This window comes from Zonotrichia leucophrys, chromosome 17, assembly GCF_028769735.1.
Source record: "Zonotrichia leucophrys gambelii isolate GWCS_2022_RI chromosome 17, RI_Zleu_2.0, whole genome shotgun sequence".
NCBI classification, from domain to species: domain Eukaryota; kingdom Metazoa; phylum Chordata; class Aves; order Passeriformes; family Passerellidae; genus Zonotrichia; species Zonotrichia leucophrys.
In genome coordinates this window covers 8,126,437-8,147,477 of record NC_088186.1, presented here as the reverse complement: position 1 = coordinate 8,147,477, position 21,041 = coordinate 8,126,437, and the positions used below count along the sequence as shown (strand labels likewise).

At 45.7% G+C, this 21,041-nt stretch overlaps 1 protein-coding gene across 1 annotated transcript in view; it reads left to right on the top strand.

Moving 5' to 3' along the window:
- Positions 1-3,147: 3,147 nt before the first annotated feature.
- The window catches only part of PAPPA (pappalysin 1), a 180,656-nt gene continuing 162,762 nt past the window's right edge, over positions 3,148-21,041 (top strand). The window contains exon 1 of the mRNA XM_064727455.1: positions 3,148-3,724. Coding sequence (XP_064583525.1) covers positions 3,328-3,724 — 397 coding nt within the window. The 5' untranslated portion in view covers positions 3,148-3,327. The remainder of the gene's footprint in view (positions 3,725-21,041) is intronic.

Here is a 21,041-nt window from a genome sequence, read left to right as displayed (position 1 = left end):
TAACTAGGGTTAGATGCTTTTTTTTTTTTTCCTTTTTCTCATGAAAATACCTCTAGATGCAAGACAATCTCCCTCTCCCTTTCCTGAGGAGGATATTGCACTCAAGTGCAGCAGTAGGATTATTCTCCTTGGGCAGGAACCTCTCTGCCAGGTCTGTACATCATTTAAGTACTGGCTTAAGCAGAGAATAAATGTCCATCTGTGCAGGGGAGAATTTCATCTGGTCAGGGAAGTTAGATCTGACCCACACACTTAAGGAATCCAAGATTTACTCACTATTCCTAAAATCAAATCTCTTCAACTTCATTTTCTATCACATCTAAAGTTTATATATTACATTTTCTCTATGCTTTTACTTTGTCTTCAGAATAAAACTGATTGAAGATGTAATTTGTGGGCTAGAGGTAAATCCCATCTTTCCATACTTTTTTTCTGTCTTCAATGAGTACAGGAAGCAGAGCTCTGGGCTTTTCCTCTGCATCAAGAATATCCCAGAATTTGTCACTGGAGCTGCAGGCTGATGCATTGAAGTGTGATTTGGTCACAGTGAAACCCTTTTGTAAGAGATAGAAGGTCAAGTACGTCCAAAATTAAATGATGCAGTGCTATCAAATTGAAGTGTTTCAGTAAATTTCCTTGATGATTTCAGCCAAATCGTGATGTCCCTAATGAATGCCACGATTTCACAGAATTAGCTTTTTCTCCTGGAAAAAGTGGAACCAGCATTATTTTAAGAGCCTGCTCTCCCAGCCTGGACATGTGCAGAGTTCCCAGGGCCCTCAGAGGAGTTGTCATGTGGAGGAAGCAGTGTCCTGGCAGCAGGATTCCTCCTGCTTTAGCTCTTGCTGAAGCTGAACAGGTTCACTTTAAACTTTTTGGATTTTTTGGTTGATTTGCAGTGTCCTCTATGAGCTAAGTTAGAGCAGTGCAGTGCAGCACTTAGCTCAGATCTTAAATTGTTTCTGCCAAACAGGCACAGAGAGAGAAGTGCCTTTTTCATATCCCTGAGAGTTCTTCAGGACATTTATAGGAGTTTGTACCGTTTATTTCCCAGTTAAACATTTCCTCTCAGCTGTTGAGAGGCTTAATGGCTTGGAGGTCTTGTATTATAAACTTTGTAGATGCTCTCAGTATTTTGTCTTTTTTGTAGGAAGAGCTGTGGTGGAGGGATGGGCAGGAGAATAGAGAGGGACTCTAAGGCTGTGCTTGTGTTTGACTTCTGGTGGGACTTTGTGGATAAACCCAGCACCACTGAAAATGCCAATTGTGTATCATGGAGTGCTCAAATTAGCAAGAAACTTAAAAATAACTTTTTTTGGAAGACTTGTGAACACGCAAAAGCACTCTATCATTGGCAAAATTGATTTTTCACTACTGTTATAATGTATATTTTAAGTGGAAGTTGTCAGAACTAAGCAATGCTAACAGGGCAGCCTGCAAGAGCAGAGAGATGCCAGTCCCAGGAAAACTGTTTCATGATTCCTGTTGAAAATATATAGGGAAAGTAAGATGTGACAATCATCAATTTAGAGAGGGAAGAAGAGGATGATGTGAGTGGTTTGTGGCCGGGTATGGTGTGATTTAACTTGGTTTTAGTCGATTTCTTCAGAGGAGAGCAGTGGCCCCAACACTCCGTGAGCGCCACTGCCAAGTCATTTCCACTGATTAAGGACTCAGAAAAATCCTTTTTGTTGCCATCAGGGGGAGCTTTTGAGATCTTTCAAGAGTGAAAAAAAATTAAAAAAAAAAAAAAAAAGAAAAGAGGAAAAAAAAAGAAACGTCCCAGCTCAGAAACAGAGATCTACAAACCAGCAAGCAGCCAGGAGCTTACCTGTGGCTACAACCAAGCCAAGGAAACCAGGGGAGCTGAATTCCTTAGGCTGAAAATTAACAATATTCAGAGAGGATTTTTTTTTATTCAATCCACCAATAAAATGAATAATTGATTTTTTTTTTAAATTATTATTTCCAAAAAAATAACCCAGGAGTCTTTGGAGCACTCAAAAGCCAAGTCCTACTCTGTTGCTACAGCTTCTGGAAGGCAAATGCTCTTCAAAAAGCTTCTCTCCTTTTAGCTCCTGATGATTCGATGGGGACCTTTGATGCAACATTTGGATTAGCTGCACACAACTGCACTGAGGGGGACCACAAAAGGGGGAGCCTGGCTGATTGCATAACTTTGAGAAAATAATAAGAGGAAAAGAAGGAATTAGAAAAAGAAAGAGAGAGAGAGAGAGAGAGAGTGGAAAAGACAGAAAGAAAGAAAGCAATTAAAAAAAAAATATCTGAGACTCAAGTTTCAAGACTCTTTATGTGCTGCAGAGGAGCATAAGGTTTACCAGCAAAGTGCAACGGGGAGTCTGAGAGGAGAAATAGCTTTCTCTTTTGCCAAGAAAAAAAAAATAGGAATGTGTGTTTTGGACTGGACTGAGAAAGAAAGCTGGGGAGATTGCAAAAAGGGGGGTGCAGGATTTTTGTCACATTGATCCATTCATCTTGATTGTCTTCTTTAAAAAATAAATAAGGGGGGGGAAGTGATAGGGGGAAAGAGAGGAAGAGAGGAAAAGAAGGGGGAAAAAGGAAAACAGCAAAAGTGTTTGAACCTCTGGAGCTATCTGCTCCTTCAAGCTGATTGATTAGTCATGATCCCTGCAGTTTTAATGGGAATCATTCAATTGGGAAGGTGGAGCACCCTAGAGTAGATTAGCATATTCTTGTTTACTCATCTTCTGAGGGGCTTTTTCTCTTTTCTTTCATTTTGTGGAGAAGAAGGGAGGGGGGGAGGTTGGGGGAAAGGAGGGGGTTGTGGCTTATGTTATAAAGGAGGCCAAAAAAATAAATAGATTAGAGCATCTTTTGGGGGGAGGGAAATCAGTGGGTCTGAGTCTTGGAGAAAGCTGGGGGGTTGTTTTGGTTTTTTGTTTTGTTTTGAGTGTGTGTGAGTGTGTGTGTGTGTGTTTTTTTTAAGAAGAAAAAAAAATAAAGGGAAGAAAATTCAGCAGAGAAAAGAAGAGAGAGAGGAGTTCCAGCTGTGGAGGAATAGAGGAGAAGAAGACAGATAGAGAAGGAAGAACAGAGAAATACATTTCAACCAAGAAGGAGTTTTGATTTATTTGATTTTTATTTGTTTTAAGGAGAAAAAAAATCTATAAGCAGGAAAAAGAAAGAAAGAAAAAAGAAAAAAAGAAAAGAAAAAGCAACTGAGAAGGGTTATAAAAAGAGCAAATACCAAGAAGGGTGAACAAGAGAAGAAAGTCAAGGCAAGGAGGAGCCCAAAGCTGGCAGATCGGGAGGATTTGCAGGGGAGAAGGGGGGGGAAGATTGGAAATGCAGCTCTGGAGTTTGCTGCTGCCTCTTGCGCTTCTCTGTACAGCCCTAGCCAGTGGACCCGAATGTGGGATGGACGAGCGCTCCCGCAGGGCACGAAGGGACACCAGGCACAGCCGCCAGCTCCTCCACACTGCCCCGGGCACCTGTGCCACCAGGTTAGCCCGAGGAAGGCGCTCCACTGCTGGGCTGGAGCCCGGGCATGTCCCCCGCAGGAGGCAACAGCGGGAGGTAAAGGACGACGAGGAGTCCCTTACCCCGAGCAGGGCGCTCTATTTCAGTGGCCAAGGTGATCAGCTGCGGCTCAAGGCAGACGTGGAGCTGCCCCGAGATGCCTTCACTTTGCAAGTGTGGCTGAAAGCCGAGGGCGGACAGAGATCTCCGGCTGTCATTGCAGGTAGGTCTGGCCGTGCCTGTGGCTGCAGCATCCCCGCTCGGTGCCGGGAGCCGGCTGGAGGCGTGCGTGTGTCCGGGAGCGGGCTGTGCACACCCAGCCCCGCGGGAGTGCCCCGCGGCACACGGGGGATGGATGGATGCATGCGTGGATGCATGGATGGATGGATGGATGGCAGCGCCTCTGCCAGCACGCCGGGCTCGCCTTCGCCCCGCCACATATTCCGGGAGATCCCGGAGCTCTGCGGACCGGCTGGAAGTATAGGCTCGCAGGAAAAGTTATGTAAACTTTTGCATAGGGGAAATGGCAGTGCCCCGGGGTGGTTTCTGTCTCGCTGGGTGCGCGGAGTGAGGTGCAGGTAGAGGAGGCAGCTCTCACGGTGGGGTTTTGTCTGATTTTCAGGTTGGAAAACTGTAAGTAGAGCGTTTGAAAGTGGCTTGTTTGTATGTATGGGAAGAAATGTATGTGACTGGTGTGTGGCTGCAAGGAAACGCATATCTAAGGTTCCCCTACGATTTCCTTGGTTTTATTGGCTTTTTAGTGTACTCCACTGTTCGCTCTTTAGATGCAGTGTTAGCGTGTGGTTTCCGAAAAGCTATAAAGGAACTTTTTGGCTATTGTGAAACCTCAAATGAATCAAATGAGTTTATAAAGTTCCCAACCCCTCGACACTCAGCTACGGCTGGGACTCGCACTGCAGCTAGAGGATGTGTGGAGTATTTTTGTCTCCCCTTAGAAATGGCAAGTGTAACATCAATGATTCTAAGGTCAAACAGCCCTGTAAAATCATTTAGTACTCAAAGCAGCTACCAGTCTAAGCCGTCTGAGCTGGACAATAACAAGGAGCATTGCACTTTTCTTATTTAAATTTTATGAGCCCATCCTGAATTTGGGTCCCTCTCCCCGCGTTCGCTCCCTCTCCCCCTCCCTCCCTCTACCTCCCGCCCTTTCCTCGCTTTAGTGATAAAGTGCAGCGAAGTTGTCGTGAAATCGGATACTTTTCGGAGGGTAACAAACCCTTATAAATGTCGCCACATCCATCTTTGCTCTGAAGGAAGTCATAGAAAATGGAAATGCCCTTTAAAAAAAAATAAAAAAGGAAACAAGTCAGAAAGAGAAACGGGTACTTGGGGGGCGGGGGGGGAAGACATGTTTTACAGTTCTTCTGGCAAGGAGATTCCCTGAAAGCACAAGGTTTCCATGTCCTAGGATGCCTTAAAGAGACAGGGAGGATTTCCCCTTTCCCTTTAAGCGGAGCCGGTTGCTCGCAGGAGGCAGCGCTGCCTGTGCCGGCGGCGCCGCTGCCCCGCCAGCCCCGCTCGCTGTCCCCGCTGTCCCCGCTGTCCCCGCTGTCCCCTGCCACCATCCCCGACCGCCGCCGCTGCTGCCTCGCAGGAAAGTTGCTTTGTCCTAAAGAAAACAAAAACAAAACAAAACAAAAAAAACCTGAGATGAAGTCAGCCGTGCTTTTCCTTAACTTTCTCCGCTCGCTCGCTCGGAGGGAGACGCCGCTTGTGCGGGGCTGCCGGGGTGGGCAGGAGGTGCCGGGCATGGGCTGGTCCCGTGTGCCTCCAGAGCAGTGATTTCATAGGTGAACCACGTTATTCCTTGATTTATTCCCCCCTGGCTTTCTCACACTCTGCTCTTCTTGTTCCCAACCCTAACTTAAACCCCAGGGCTCAAAGTGCTTCCCTTTCAAGTTGGGAAAAGCAGAATTAGGGTTTACATAGATCTCATCGGTCCCAAAACAGGGTTAGAGTATTTTTAATGTGTTTAATCCAACACCTAGGACCCCACGTCTGCTTTTGGTGCAAGTATCTCTAATTCTCACGACAGGGAACCTAGACAAACACACACAAAGATCATTTGTAGTAAAATACTTTAATTGGATGGGGGAGGTTAGGTTGTTGCCTGTATAAAACACTTGACCCATTTTATGCATGGAAATAACATTCCACTGTGAAAAATGAAGAGAAATGCCCCAGTTTTGCACCGTGGAGCTTCAGCTCAGCTCGGGAGGACTTTGTGATTTTTTATTTTATTTTTAAGCTGCCCCTGCCCCCCTCGCATGCACTCTTGAAGAGGAGCCAGGTTTGGCTCTGTGTGTAAACACCTGGAAGAGGTCCAAGAGGAACTCACTTGGAGTATCCTCTGCACACCACAGCCTCCCAGACCTGCAGCAAGCTTAGGGAGAGATTACGCTTCCCTCAATGAGGAAATCAAGGGTTCTGGCTGCCAAAACTCTTGGCTTTCACATTCTCACTGTTTTGGGATGTGACAGACTGAGGAGCTCAGTTCTGCTGTTGCATTTGCATCTGTAGGACCCCACTGAAATCAAGAGCCCATATGGGTGTTTGGAGGGGAAGGGACTGGGGCACATTTGCTGGCAGTGCCAGAAGTGAATTTCTCCCCAACTTTTGTCCCAGTGGCAAAGTGGGGAGCTGTGTGGCTGTACAGATCTGAGGGGAACGGTGGGATTGACTGGAATACACCTCTTTTTCGGAGTTGCTCTTGTGTTTGCCCCTATTTTCTGCCCCCTACTTTCTGCTCTGCTCCCCTTGCACCACTCTTTGTTGGCATGTAAGAAATTACTACAAATGGTACAGGAGCCTATAGGGGAAACCTGTGGTGCCTGTTAAAAATCCCATGCAGGACCCGAGTTGTTATCAGCTCCTGTGCCTGAGCCCTGACATAACGGAGTTCTTCTGCTAATCCAGGCTACAGGAGTTTCTGTCTGGAGCCAACTCTCCTTACGTCACCCTCTGCTGCAGTATTCAATTTGTTTTCATAAATGGCTAATTTTACAGCGCTGTTAAGTGGGTTCGTCATTGTGCCGGGCCATGCCCTGTGTCTGATGAGAGGCAGCCCTGGTGCCAGGCTCTGCCAATTTTCACGCTGCTTGGCAGCGATGTTATTGCCGCCCTGTTTGACTCCGCTGCTATCTGCTCTGGCATTTGTCAGAGGCAAAGCTGTTGGGAAACTGCAAGTGTGACCCATTGATCTGCGTTACGCAAAAGCTCAGGAGCCCTGTCGGGGCTGGGCTGCGCTCCTCGGAGCAGCTCCCGGAGCAGCTCCCGGCTCCTGCGCACTCACCCTCCATCCCTCCATCCCTCCATCCCTCCCGGGCCGCAGAGTTCTCGCACAAACCCTGCTGGGATGTGCACACCCAGCGCATCCCTCTGTAAACACTCCCATGTGCGCACGGAGTCACTCCGCGGCTCCCGGCACCTTCCCCCGCTGGGGCAGGAAAGGGTTAAGGAGGGGCTGTGCTGGGTTAGGTAATGCACACACACACACACACCATGAGGAATGAGGGGCTTCAAAGCGCTGCTGACCTTGCTGCTGTTGGAATCAAAGGTGTTTGGGTTCCACTGTGGAAACTCAAGCCCAACCCAAGGAAGGGGATGCTCCCGAGTCGCAGTCGGGGTGTTTTCTGGGCTCTGGGGTGGTTGGTGTTTTCACAGCAGAGAGATGTTGACTCTCAACTGGCTGGGATGAATGATCGGCATCGGGAGCTGGAGTAGAAGGTGTGCCTGCTCTGAAGAGTAAAAGTTTGGGGTTTTTTGTTTTGTTTTGTTTTGTTTTTGTTTTGTCGGTTTTTCCCCCACTTCTTGGTTTCATTCCCCTCCGTCTCTCTATTCCTCAGCCTGCCAACAGGGAGCATGATCCCAACTTCATAAGGCTTCATATGTAAGGGAGTGCCTATGTTTTCCCAACTTCAGTCCTTGATGAACATAGAACTGCAGCAGAATCCAAGGGAAAGAAAAGCCAAAATCAGCATGGTGGAGCTCACTAAAAGCCACAGCTTTTGCATGTAAGGGACTGAGAAACATCCGTGTCAGGTCCGATAATTAAGCAATTATAAAGATATGTAATTGAAACTGCATAGGTCTAGTCTCTCTACAGAGTTAAAGAATACATGTTTGTTTTGGAGAGTTGTTTCTTTCTGAAGTTTTGGACTCTGATACTGGTTTAGTACACTTCAGGTAGAATTGGTGAGCTGGGTCCTATCTCCAGAGCTGATCCTTGTGCTGGGTGTGCTGGGAACTTGAGGATGTTTTCAAAGAGATTTTATTCAGAGTTTCACTGGTGTTAAAACAATAGGCAGGTAGATCATGTGGCATTTTCAACAGCCTGTCTTTCAATTATATGAACTTTCTAGTTGTGTTCTGCAATGAAGAACCACAATGAAGGAGCAGTCAAATATAAAACTTGTAGTTCTGTTGTTTAATGAGTGCTGGCATGTGCAAGGTCCCAGGGTGCTGGCCATGGTGGGCAGAGTGGAGTGACAGGAGCTGGAACACCTGCACAGATGTTCCTGCAAGGTGACAAATCTCTAAAACACCATCCTGAAGGGTGGGGGAAGCTGTGTGGGTTTGGCTTCCCCATGGATGGGTTCAAATGATTATCCACTTCATGACTGTGGATCTGGACATGGCTTGACTCATAGGTCACTGAACAAAATACCCTCACAGCTTGTCATTTACTAAATATTTGCATTTGAACAGCATATTTCCTTCAGCCTGTGGAAGCTGGGACAAAAATGAGAAACTGGTTTTTCTTTCTATAACATTTCTAATTTAATCTGGTCTTATTCTTTTGACCAGCTACACTGTAGACTCAGAACAGCACAGTTAGAAGAAAGCTGTTTTTTTTTTTTCCCCTTAAAGCACTTACACATAGGCTGCTCTAATTAATTAAATGGTAATAAAACAGTGAGGGCAATTTGACTCTGTGTGTGAAGGGTGGCAAATTTAGATTCCTAAATGACGTATGGCCGTCTCCTGTAGGTGCAGGGTTGTGTCCCAGGCTGAGTTTGCCTCTCCAAGCTTCATTTCAGCCTGATTTATTTCAAGCCAGGCTGTTTCAGACGGAACAACTCGCGTGAGGCAGCAAGCAAGAGGCGAGGATGGTGTTTGGAGAGAGAGCAGGAGCAGGGCTGTCCTCAGGGACTGCTGGGGATGTCTGGAGGAGCACAGAGCAGAGCTGTGCAGGGCGGGCTCGCTGCTCAGGGCGAGGGGAAGCCCTTGGAGAGCCTTGGCACGCGAAGCCATGGCCACAGCCAGCCCTGGGCAGGGTTGGGGCAGCCTGGGAATCAGGCTGGAGCTGCTCTGCAGCCCCACTCCCACCCCACCATGCCAGGAGGGGACTGTGTGTGACCCAGGGGTGCTGAGGCTGTGGCTGCACTGAGCACAGGTGGCCCCTGTCAGCCCCAGGCACTGGTGGCATGGGGAGGGATGAGCTGAAACCCCAAATCCCAGAGGGGCTCGCTGATGCTGGCTCTGTGATGGTGTTCACAGGGGTCTGAGGATGAGGGAAAAGATGAGGATCTGACTCCATGTTTCAGAAGGCTGACTTATTATTTTATGATATATATTGTATTAAAACTATACTAAAAGAATAGAAAAAAGGATTTCATCAGAAGGCTAGTTAAGAATATAAAAAGAAAGAATGATAACAAGGCTTGTGGCCCAGACAGAGAGTCTGAACTAGCTGGCTGTGATTGGCCATTAATTAGAAACAACCACATGAGACCAATCACAGGTGCACCTGTTGCATTCCACAGCAGCAGATAACCATTGTTCACATTTTGTTCCTGAGGCCTTTCAGCTTCTCAGGAGGAAACATCCTAAGGAAAGGATTTTTCATAAAAGATGTCTGTGGCACTGGCTCCCTGGGAACCCTAACCCAGACCCTCTGCACAGGTAAGGGCCACTTTCCAGTGCTGAACTGGGCAAGTTATTGCTTGCACTCAGGCAGCCATCTGAGGGGAGCAGGGAGGTTTGGTGCAGAAATGCCTATCTTGGAGCCTGGGTCTGGCTCTGCCAGGACAGGGGTCTGTCATGAGAGTGATGCCACAATGCATCCAGGATCACCTTTAACTCAAAAGTGTTTCATGCCCTGGCAGCCAAAGAAGCCAAATTTGTCCTGAGGTGTGTCAGAAGGAGGCAGCAGGGCAGCAGGGCAGGGGGGATTGTGCCCCTGCCCCTGTGCCCAGGTGAGACCCCACCTGCAGAGCTGCCCCAGCCCTGCCCAGCACAGGGAGGAGCTGGAGCTGCTGCAGAGATCCAGAGGAGGCACCAGGGGGATCAGAGGATGGAGCAGCTCTGCTGGGAGGAGAGGCTGGGACAGCTGGGATTGTGCACCTGGAGAGGAGATGCTTTGGGGGGACCTCAGGGTGGCCTTGCAGGGCCTGAAGAGGCACAAGAGAGCTGGAGAGGGACTTCTGACAAAAGGTTGGAGTGCCAGGACAGGAGGGAATGGCTTCACTCTGAAAGAGAGTCTGTTTGGAGCAGATTTTAGGAAGAAATTCTCCCCTGTGAGGGTGGGCAGGCCCTGGCACAGGGTGCCCAGAGCAGCTGTGGCTGCCCCTGGATCCCTGGCAGTGCCCAAGGCCAGGCTGGGCAGGGCTGGGAGCAGCCTGGGACAGTGGGAGGTGTCCCTGCCATGGCCAGGGTGGGATGGGATGACTTTTAAAGGTCCCTTCCAACCCAAAACATTTTATGGAAAAATGTTGCAGAACCAACAGGGTTTAGGTGCTCTCAAGGCAGCAGGATTAACCAAGTGCTTTCGCATTGAGTTTTCATGCTGGCCTGAGCCAGAAAAAAAAAAAAAAGAGCCAAAGTATAGTGTCTTTTTTCAAAAAGACATATTGAAAAAACAAAAATAAACCCTTCCATGACTGGGGTCAACTGAAATGCTCCCATATAATAGTTTTGCTTCTAATTTTATCTGTTGCTTTTTCAGCTCCTCTTTTCTTTTCCCCAGTAGAAATTACAGGAGCAGAAGCAGAGGAGGGACCACCTGGGTTGCCAAATTCAGTCCCCTGCAGTGTCAGGGATATAACAGCAGATAATTAGTCCAAACATTCACAGAAAATCCACTTTGTAGGTTCTGATATAGCCCAGGCCACAGAAGATTTCCCAGTGCTCTACTATAAACCAAAGCTCTTTAGCTAAGACTGGGAGTCACCATTTTAATGCAAGACAGGAAAAGAGAAGGACAGATCGACAACATCTTAAGTACCTAAAATCCAAAACATTGGTTGAGAAAACTGTTAAGTATGAGAAAGAAAAACATTGGCTGGTAAAAGGTATCAGCTTTGTTATTTTCAGAGAGTTAAAATGAATCAGGTGTTTTGACAGTTATGAAACTTCTATTGAAATTTTAAGTTGGAATATTTGCCAAAACTGATCCTTTCCCACAGATAGTCTGTTTTGATTAATTTCCCCTTTTCCTGAGAAAAATATTTTATCAAACATTTCCCACCCTTCTCAGCTCTTAGCCTGTGTGGCAGTTCCTACATCCCTACAGTTGTAGTAGGAATGAATGCTTGATTGTGTTTTCACTTCTTCACATCTTATATTCCACATGATTGAGAAAATGCATCAGAAAATACTTGTTTGATCAAAATCCTCTATGTTTTTTTCTCTCAAGTGCATCAGCAAGTCTAATATAATCTTTTTCTTCATTTACCCTCCTCTCTCAATGCTACCAATTTTTCCATCTAGTACTGTTTACATGGGCAGTATAGATTAATCTTCATATTTCATAAATGCAAAATATACTGGACTCTTCTATTGCCTGGGTTCTGGGTATTTGCTTCATGCATTGTTCTGGGCACAGTTGCTGTGCTGTGCATTTAGGTTCTTTGTTTTCCCAAAAAAGAGGTTTCTGAAGATGAAGATGTACCTTTTCCTGACCTCACCCTTCGATTGCTCTATGCCCATTTCCCAACCTGGGGGTTGCTGATATCTGTATATGATTCTTGACTTTATTTCACCTTTCTGTGAAGAAGGAATATTTGATTGTTGTGCTATTTTCTCTGTCTCTCCACATTTCTCTTCATTTTCTCTGCTGTGAGCATGCATGCACACACACACACCATTTCCAAAGCCCCTTTGATTTTCTTCCCAGATCAATAGAGCATTTAAACTCCAATGATCAAGGAGGAGCAGCTTGTTTATTTCCCCACATATCCTGACACAAGTGGCACATCTTGTAAACTGCTTTGATTTGATGTTAGTGCCTATTATAAAGTTTACTCTCCCCAAAGCCATCCATGAAGTTAAAGTACTCTTACTCTGAGCAGGAGCAGAGCAGAACTCAAAAAGGCAAGGTAAAAAGAGGACAGGAATGAAATATCTTACCACAGAAATTTGCTTTCTGCTATCCTCATTGACAATGATCAGAACAATTTGAGGGCTGTTGAGCATCCATAAGCTTGGCAGCACCAAGTGAGGGTACATTGTGTATCACAGTTAGAAGTGAACAAATATGAATAGAGGTCAGTTATCCCTTGGCAGAATGGGGCTGGATTACACAGGAAGCATAGACTTGATCCTAAACATGATCAAGATAATGAAAAATACCACTGAGCTTGGCTGAATCTGGAGAAGGCTGTGATTTCAGAGAGTTTTCCACAGCCCTTCTCTACAGCCTGGACCTGTCTGTGGTCCTTGCTTCAGTATCCTTTATTTTGCAGACTTTTTTTGCTTCAGATATGAGAGAAGAAAAACTGTGAAGCCCTAACATCAGAGGAAGGAGACATGTTTATTTTGTTTTGCTATACTCCAAATCTCAAATTGGCCTCTCTTTCAACCTTTCTTCTTTTTCTTCCCCTCTCTTTTTTCCTTTTCATTTTTTTAACGTTAAAATCTCCCCTATTCCAAGCCCTCTCTCCCATCTTCTGATCTGCAGGGTGATGTAATTGTGCGACTTCCCCGTCCAATCCCTCCACCCTCTCTTATCACCATCCAAGCCTCAGTTTTTCCCCTACTATCTGCTGTCCTTGATTCCCCTGCTTTCCCTCCTTCCCTCTCTGCACTGTCTCTGCTTTCCTGCTTCTCTCCCATCGCCTGTGCTGCGGCAGGGTGGTGTCCCCTCCAAGGTGGCCGCAGGTTGGTGGCTTTGTCCAGCTGCTGTTGGAAGTGCTGTGGGAACACAGGGTAAGCAGGCAGTGTGCTGTGTGCTCAGCCAGGCTCCCGGGCTCGCCTCTTTTCTGGGAATTATTGATATTGTTCTGTTTAATATCCATCCTCGCCGTGCGCAAACAAGGAGCGAGCGCTCGCTCGCGCACAGAGGGAGCGAGGGGGAAGCGAAACTGAGAAGCATCTGGAGTTGGCCTGGTGAAGCAGCAGCTGAGAGATATGATACCAGCTCATGAAAGCAAAAGAATTGCTGTGTTAGAGAAACAAACCACTCTGTTCTGTTCTGGGCACCTCCTGGGGCCTGGTGCTCTCGACTCTTCCTTTTGGGTGATATTTAAGGCTTTTTTGTCTCTTCTCTTTCCTCCCCTCTGTCGTGTTTTTCCTCCTTTTCCTTATCTAATTTATTGTCGCTCTGTTTGCTTTAAATCACTTTCCCATATGGATTTCTCTCTTCTGACCCATCTTCCCCCTCCCTCATCTGATTCCCAGGAGTCTTCTGTCGTCATGGAATTGGGAGAAGAGCAGCCCTGCTCCCGACACCGAGCATCAGCTGCAGGCTCCTTCCCTCCTTCGTTCTCTTCCTTGTCTGTTCTCTGCTGTTAGTGTTGGAAACATATTCACAAAGATCATCCACTGGATTGAGGAAACAGATTTTATCACCATTATTTTGTTTGTTTTATTTAAGGCAGGGAATGAAATAGAGAGCAAAGGCCTTTGCTGTTGCCACTGTTACTTAGTTTTGAATGGAGTTTTTTTCTCCTGTACTAATGTATCCTAGTGTTGTTATTTCTCTTTATCTTTTCAGCAAGGTTATGGTTTTATAGTGTTGAACTTGCCACAAAACTTTCTGTTGTTGATGATGACAAATCTCAGGTGTGAGAGAACACATCCCTTAAAATCAGGGAAATTGAGGAACAAAGGGATGCTCTGATTTGTCCTGGATGTGGCAGTGTGCTGGTGACAAAGTCAGCAATCAAACCCATCAGCAGCCCTTTTGTTAGTTTTTATTATTGTTTTTTTAGGGATGATGGTGGTTATTCCTCAGCTGAGATTGTTCTCCATGTGGAGTCACATGCCCTAACTCCTGTAGGATGTTTCCTTGGAGCTGTTGATGGTTCTTCAGTGGATGATGGCAGTACTGAGCCCGTGGTGGTGATGGAGTCTGTCACCTGCCAGGTCACATCCTGCTGGTGACAACACAGGGGCTGGGGGAAGAAGGCACTTGGAATTTGTGACATGAGCTCTTTGGAGATGGCAGAAAATCAGATGGTCTGGAATTCATATCTCTGAGCCAGACACACTGGTGATGGTTGAATCCACACAAATTATTGTATTTCTCAGATGGAACAGTGTGTGCAGCCCCCAATGGGAGAGAAAAACAAATATCAGCAAAGCCCCTTAGTTCAGAGTACTCCAATTTAAATTGGAATACTTTGATATTTTTTATCCGTCTGCACATTGATTATTGTATTGACTTGCTGAAATGGCTTGTAAAACATTGAAGTTGTAACTGCTTATCTTCTTAGGAAATGCTGAAAATCTGCCTCTGTATATTAAATTAGGGACAAAAGCAACTCCATAAATCTTACCCCATAGTTAAATCCAGGCCAGGTGAGAGGCTGCTGAAGGGGCCCCAAGGGATTTTTGGGGAGGGATCCCCACCCAGTGCACACCCTCATGGCTGAACAGCCAGTGTTTCTGTCAGGAGCATCACCAGGGAGGCTGCACATCCAGTCCATGGGAGTTTGTTCTGAATGCAGCAGCATCTGTGCTTGTAAAGTCGGAGGTGCTAAAGTTGAAATCTGGAGCTTGCATTACTACTGTCTTACATGTCATCTGTCTTGTGGATAAACAGAGCAGCCTCTCGGAGGTCAAAACAGCACCTTTCACCAGTGATAATTTAATGAGAATTATTTTCAGCGTAAACTAGACAAGAATTGGAAGCCTCCTATGCTGTAGCTCGTGAATGGAGATGTTCAGGGAGAAAAGGAGTACTGGGAGAAAAAGCAAATGTTAACTAAATGGATTACACACACAGTTTTGAAACATACTTGGCAGAGGGAAGGGCGAGCAATACAAGCCAGATTCTGCTGTTGAACACACCAATGTAAACCTAGAGTAACTCCTTTGGAAAGGAAACCAGGGAGGGGGGCTGCTCCAGACCTGTGAGTGTGTAGAACTTGGGGCACAGACAGAGGGCATGCAATGGGGAAACTGACCCAGCTGAGAGGAGAATGTTGTGGAGAACAACCTCCAGCCACCGTCACCGCTGTCGGTGGTTTTATATGGGTGTGTAATGGTTATGGTGATGCAGTGGGAAACATTTGTACAATGTGGGGTTGTTTTTTGCTTTTTGAAGTATTTTCTGCATATACCTATATCGTAATCCCTGCAGGCTGTGGCACTGGGCCATGTACCAGTGTTACAGTGAGCCCTTTGTGTTTCCGGCAACAAACACTCCTGAACTCTGCTCTCCAGGCTTGTGGCCTCAACTCCTTCACCCCCGCCCGTACTGTCCCATCTCCAGCAATAATATTCCCTCCTCTGTTTATAAACAAACACCCTCAGAGGAAGTTCACGGGAAGAAAAGTTAGTTAGTGAAAATCAACCACGCACCCAGGCCCGGCTGTGGGTTGGAGCCAGCAGGGTTGCTGGATGTTTCCTACCCTCCATCTGCTTGTAGGAGTTTCTTTGATGAGATGTTTGCCTGTCTAACTCTGTGTCTTCCTCATCTTTTCCCATCATCGTGGAAAATATAAAAGAAGTGGGGAAAAATTGTGGTCTAAATTTACTTTGAAATCAGGATGGACAGCATTTGGGAACCCCAAGCAGGAAGGTCGACTTCAGTAACCCTGTAGATTTTCTTCTTGGTAAATCCACTGATTCTGTCTGTTTTCTTGTTGTTGTTGTTGTTGTTGTTTTAACATCAAAATCTAGATTCTGGCTCCTGGCAAAACTGTTGCTCTTGAGTTGCGCAAAGGCTGTAAAAGGACTAAAATAGCCCAAAGGATAATTGTCCACTATAGTCTGAGCACAGGGCTGATGGTACATCTGGTGTTGCACACCATTCTCACAGAACCACCCCTTCAGGAGGCAGGAGTGAGCAGGACCCAGGGGAGTGGGTAACATGGGACTGTGGTCATCCTGGGCATGAGCAAAGCACGGTAATGGTGCCAGCAGCTGGAAAGCACAGGATGTTTTTTGACTCTTTCCAGAGGTCCCACAAATCTCTGACAGCACAGAGGCAACTGAATAAATAGTCCATTTTCTTGTGGCTGCTCCTGGTTTGTGTCTTTAGCAGTGCACCTTGTTCTCAGGTACAAGGTGAGTGGATTAGATGTTTGTTTCCTTCCAGGAGATAATTGGATTCTCTAATAAATCTTTCTGGCCACTCAAAATGCACAGGAAGATCATCAGATATAGCAAAGCTCTGGCAGTAAGGGAAGCAGTCTGGTCAGGGCCATGGTTCTTCACTTGGGCAGAGGTGGGGTGTCAATGCAGGGCTCGTGTCATCATTCCAGGCTCTCTCTCTTCCATAACGAGTGCGTTTGGAATTTGGGTCTAAGAGAGCTTTTACAAATATAATAGATGTGGAAGCTGTGGTCCCACTTTTAGTTCTAAGAGCCTCAAAGTTTTAGAAGTGTACTATAAAAGGTGTCCAGTGCTGGCAGAATCTCCAAACCTTAAAATGGGATGGTTTAAAATAGTCTATTTTTTTTATTTTTATTTTTTTAAGAGTAGTTTCTCTTACTGAACAAATATTTTCATTCACGTCTTATCTGTAAGGCTACCCCAGTGTGGTCTCTTCACCTCCCATCCCAATGGGGGGAAGAAAATCAGAAATGAGCTTTTGAGCATTTTGCATTGCAGCCTGGACAGAGTTTATCCATTGTTGCACAATCCCTTTGCCTGCCAGCAGGTTAAATAAAGGAGCAGGGTGGAGCAGTGGTGGAAATGGACCTGGTTTATCCTGGTGGGCTTCCTCCAAGAATTTCAGCATAACTATCAACAGTTTCTCCTCACAGGAAAGTTGAGCAATTCATTCTTGCCCTTTGAGGAGTTCTGAATTATTGAAGAGCAGAGGATCTTCTGCTGGGAAGGGCTGGAATTCCCCGCAGTCCTCTTGCTGGGGATGGTTTAATCAAACAGACTGTTTACATTCTGTGTCTCAGCAGAGGCAATGCTCAAACAGCAGTGGTCTTCAACTGGACACTGTAGCATGGGGGGTTTATTTTATTTTGTTTTAAACATCGGCATACCACCAGTTTTACTGGGAAATGGCCATCTGCAAACACCTGCAGGCTCCATGGAACAGGCCAGAGAGGGAAGCAACAGCAGCTGCATCTCACAGAGGCAAAATGAGACAGCAAGGGGGCCGTGTTTCTTCTCCAGAGGTTTCTGCAGGGCTGGGATTTGGCAGCAAAGGTGGGCTGGGAGCACTTGCACTCCTGGAGGAAGAGACCTTGCAGCAGGAGGAGGCTGAATGTTGGTCCAAACTCTTCTCTGAGCCTCAAACACTGATGGTAGAGGCAGAGAAGCAAAATTCTTTTTGCCAAAACCTTGTGTTTTGCCTCATGCTGTGAAGGCCAAACTGTTCTGTGAACAGAAACTGTGCTCTCAGACTGGAGAGTGTTCAGCCTGAATGTAATGGGAGTTATGTATTCCATGGGAGAGGGAAGAAGGAAATGAGATTAGGACAGCTCTTCCTACCACCGCCCAACTCTCCCCTCCCTCAGGAGGAACATCTTTTGCACCTACATCAACAAACCAACAACCTATTGCACTTCTGTATGTCCAATATTGGCCACAAAACTTGAGAAGAGATTTTAACTTCTCTTCAGATACTTTCTTTTTTTATTCCTCTTTGGTATAATCTGGGAGTGATGTATTTCCTCTCCCCACACCGGGATTTTCTGTGCCTCACCGAGGAGGACGCACGCAAGTAGGCAATGTGGCCAACATTCTTCCCAACCCCAGCAATCCAACCAGCTGTTCAGCAGGGCTGTTATTTATTGAGAACTGTCAATGTGTTCAACACATGGTGTCCTTTGCCCTGCCGAGCCAACAGCCTGGCTTTTATGGATTTCTCTGACACTTGTCACACACTGGTGACAGGACAAGCTGGAACAGGCACACGGGTTTATGTGAACATTATTCTAGCAGGGCATTACAACAAGATGCTCTATAAGGGAAGGAGGGATAGAGACCAGTTGGCAGAGGAGAAAACAGAGGCTGTTGCAAAGGGTAGAGGTTCCTTCTTGGCTGGTGCTTTCGGAAAGAGAACAGAGATTTCCTTCAGCGATAAATTAGATGCTTGGGGAGAAAGAAAGGGTGTTTGTTTGAGCAGTGATGCAACTCCTCTGTGAGAGAAGCAGACTCCCTCTCCTGCTAATTCCAGCTGCTGGTTCTGTGGCAGAGTGGAAGTGCACAGGAATTGCTTTGGAGTTTTAGTTGCAGCTCTGCAATTGGTGCGAGGTGCCCTCAGCTCTGTCCTTCCCATCTCCAAAGCTGGGATAAGGGCTCTCAGCAGCCTGCAGAGAGATGCTGTTGTAAGGAAGAGGAAATGTCATTAATGCTTCATGAATGAAGCAGTGAATGACAAATGCCATTCCTTTGCACAAACAGGTTGGAATACCCAGCCAAGAAGAACTGTTGGCCAGGGTCGTGCTGGGTTCCTGTGCTGCTGTAAAGGGAAGACCGAGGTTGTGGAATGCCAAAGAGACAGAAAGACAGAAAGGGGGCACATCTTGCCAATCTCCTACTTATCTATTTGTCCCATCTTTTTTTCTCTTGACTTGTGTAAGCTCGTATTCATGAGTATCACAGGTATTTATTTTCCCCTGCTGAAAAACAGAGCCATTGCCTGAACAGTGCGACTCTGGCCACATTCCCTCCTATTCAGCACAATGCAATCTTGGCTCTTTACTAGTTAATATTTTCTGTCAACAACCTGCAAGGAAACAAAATCAGTGCTGATAAAATTTGCAGATGTTGCAGAGTGCAGGGAGTGGTAAACAATGACCAAAACAGGACTCTCAGTTGGGTGTTTTCAAAAGCTGAGAACATGAAAACTATGCATTAGAGTAAAGCCAAATGTGAAGTCATTCATATAGAGAGAGGGGCAGCAGGTCACACACAAAGGATGGATGGGAGGAAAGGATCTTTCACCTGGAAGCTGAATGTGGAGCAACAACTGCCTGTTGGAATAGATAAAGCATGCAAATGTGAGCTGCCAATGCGGGGCTGTGGCCAAAGGTTTGGAGTCATTGTTGGCTGGGTAAACAAGGAGATATTGAACAGGACTGGGGAGGTTGTGTTACCCCTGTAATGACACTGGAGTGGCTGTTGCCAAAGCACTTTGTCCCATTTTGGTGTCTACAGTTTAAGAAGGATGTTGTATGGGAGAGGATTTAGAGAGAAAACAATTAGCAATGACAATACTTATATGATTTCTAACAAGTCTTGAAGTGTTGGACTCAAGAAGATTAGGAGGTGGCTTGATCACCATGATCTTTAAATGAGTATTTTGGGAATATTAAACTCATAATTGTGGGTTGGAAATGAATACTAGAGGACATAAGTAAATCCAGTGGATCCAGTGGAGACTAAGCAACTTTAGAACAGAGTATTTTAGCAGTGTTTTAGCCTTGAGATCAGTCAGTAATTGAAAAACCTTTCTGAGCAGAGTGGTGGAATATCTGTCACCATAGCTTTCAATATAGAACTAATTGTTTTTCCAAACTGCAAGGTCTTTAAAGAGGAATTAATTCAGTGATCACCCATATTGTGTCTAAGAACTTCTAATGTCAGAGTATTCTGAGGGTTTTTTGCTATACTGGAAAAAATGGTTGAAGCCAACAGTAAAGCACAAGCAGCACTAAGATACTAATTTCAAATATTTTAATTTATCTCTTTAATTTCTATGGACTCTCCTTGACACTGGTGGGATATTTCTGATCACCACAATAATTCCAGCTGATTGTGGTGTTTCCTCACGATCACTGCAGTTGAATTGTAAGGCTCTGTTTCATATGGTATTTTAAATCCTGCTTAGATATTGTCACCTTTTTCCAGAATGATGTGCTGAGCAATGACTTGACTTCTGCCCTATAAATAGTCCAGTACACTGTCTGAAAATCAACTGAAAAACAAAATGGAAATATTTTCTCATTGAAGGCTTTAAGAGCTTTATTGTTGACCTCAGTGATGCCAAGAGTTTACCTCCAGAACAGACTTGGGGGAGCAAAAATTAAGGTTTCCCTCTGGAAGTGGGACCATTGACAATGCATGGAATGTGAAACCAGTGCACCAGACCATTATAAACAAAGTGGATGAGAAAGCAGAGAATAACTTGGGGATGACTTTGAGTTGTCATCCCCTTGCTGGGTGGTCTGCCTCACTCCCAGGGCAGAACCCCAGTCCAGGGGATGCAGGGTACTGGAATGACCTATTCCTGTGGCTTTAGCTGAGTTGCAAACATTGACCAAAACCCTATTGAAGCTAATTCATGTTCTGAGACAGGATTTCATTTCATCTGAGCCATCCCCAGCTGGAGACTGTTCCTCAAAACTCAAATGCAAGCCAAGTGCTCCAAATGCCCCAGTCTGCTCCCTCCAAGCCATGTGCACATGTACATATAGGCCCCTGCACAGAGAAAATCGTGCCTGTACATGGTATTTTGTTAGTCTTCATTGCTCTGCTTCCAAATTTAACCAGAAGTAGAAGGGCTGAAATAACATAAGAAAGGTTGGACATATGATATTTCCTGCTGCTCAGCTAAATACAAGAATTGCCAAAAATCTTCCAAGGTAGCTTGTTTCTTTTACATTTTTCTCCCAGTTCTGCAGACTTGAGAAGGTCAATTACTTTCGAGAAGGATTTAGCTTTGGCAACACTTATGGAAAGCGAAGCAGAATTGTGACCTTTTGGAGGTTTGCCCATCGCTGTCCCATCTTGTCCTTTAAGAACTAAAGTTTGAATTTTCACAGCTACAGTCTTCGGTTTAATAGGTGTGAATTTGTTTCTGTGCACTTCTAAGACATCATGAGTATCTGTGTGAGAATTTGCTTTTAGATGTCTATTTATTTGTGCTCACAGATCAAGTGATCACTGGTATTTGTAGAGCAGAAATACAGGCTCAGGTATTTCCAGGAGGAAAATCATACCAAAACAAATGAAATTGGATTCAAACCGAGCAGAATAATAAAGCTCTAAAATTCTATACTTAGGTTAGTATGTGGTGACTCCAGCCTATCTGGAATGCATACTATAATAGTTATATCATGTTAGAGAGGCAGGTTTTTTTTCAGTAGGACGTTTCCTAGAAAGCAGAAATATCTCTGTGGTTTGTGTATGGGTTTGGAACTTGTGTGCAAGTATGGAGCAGGGAA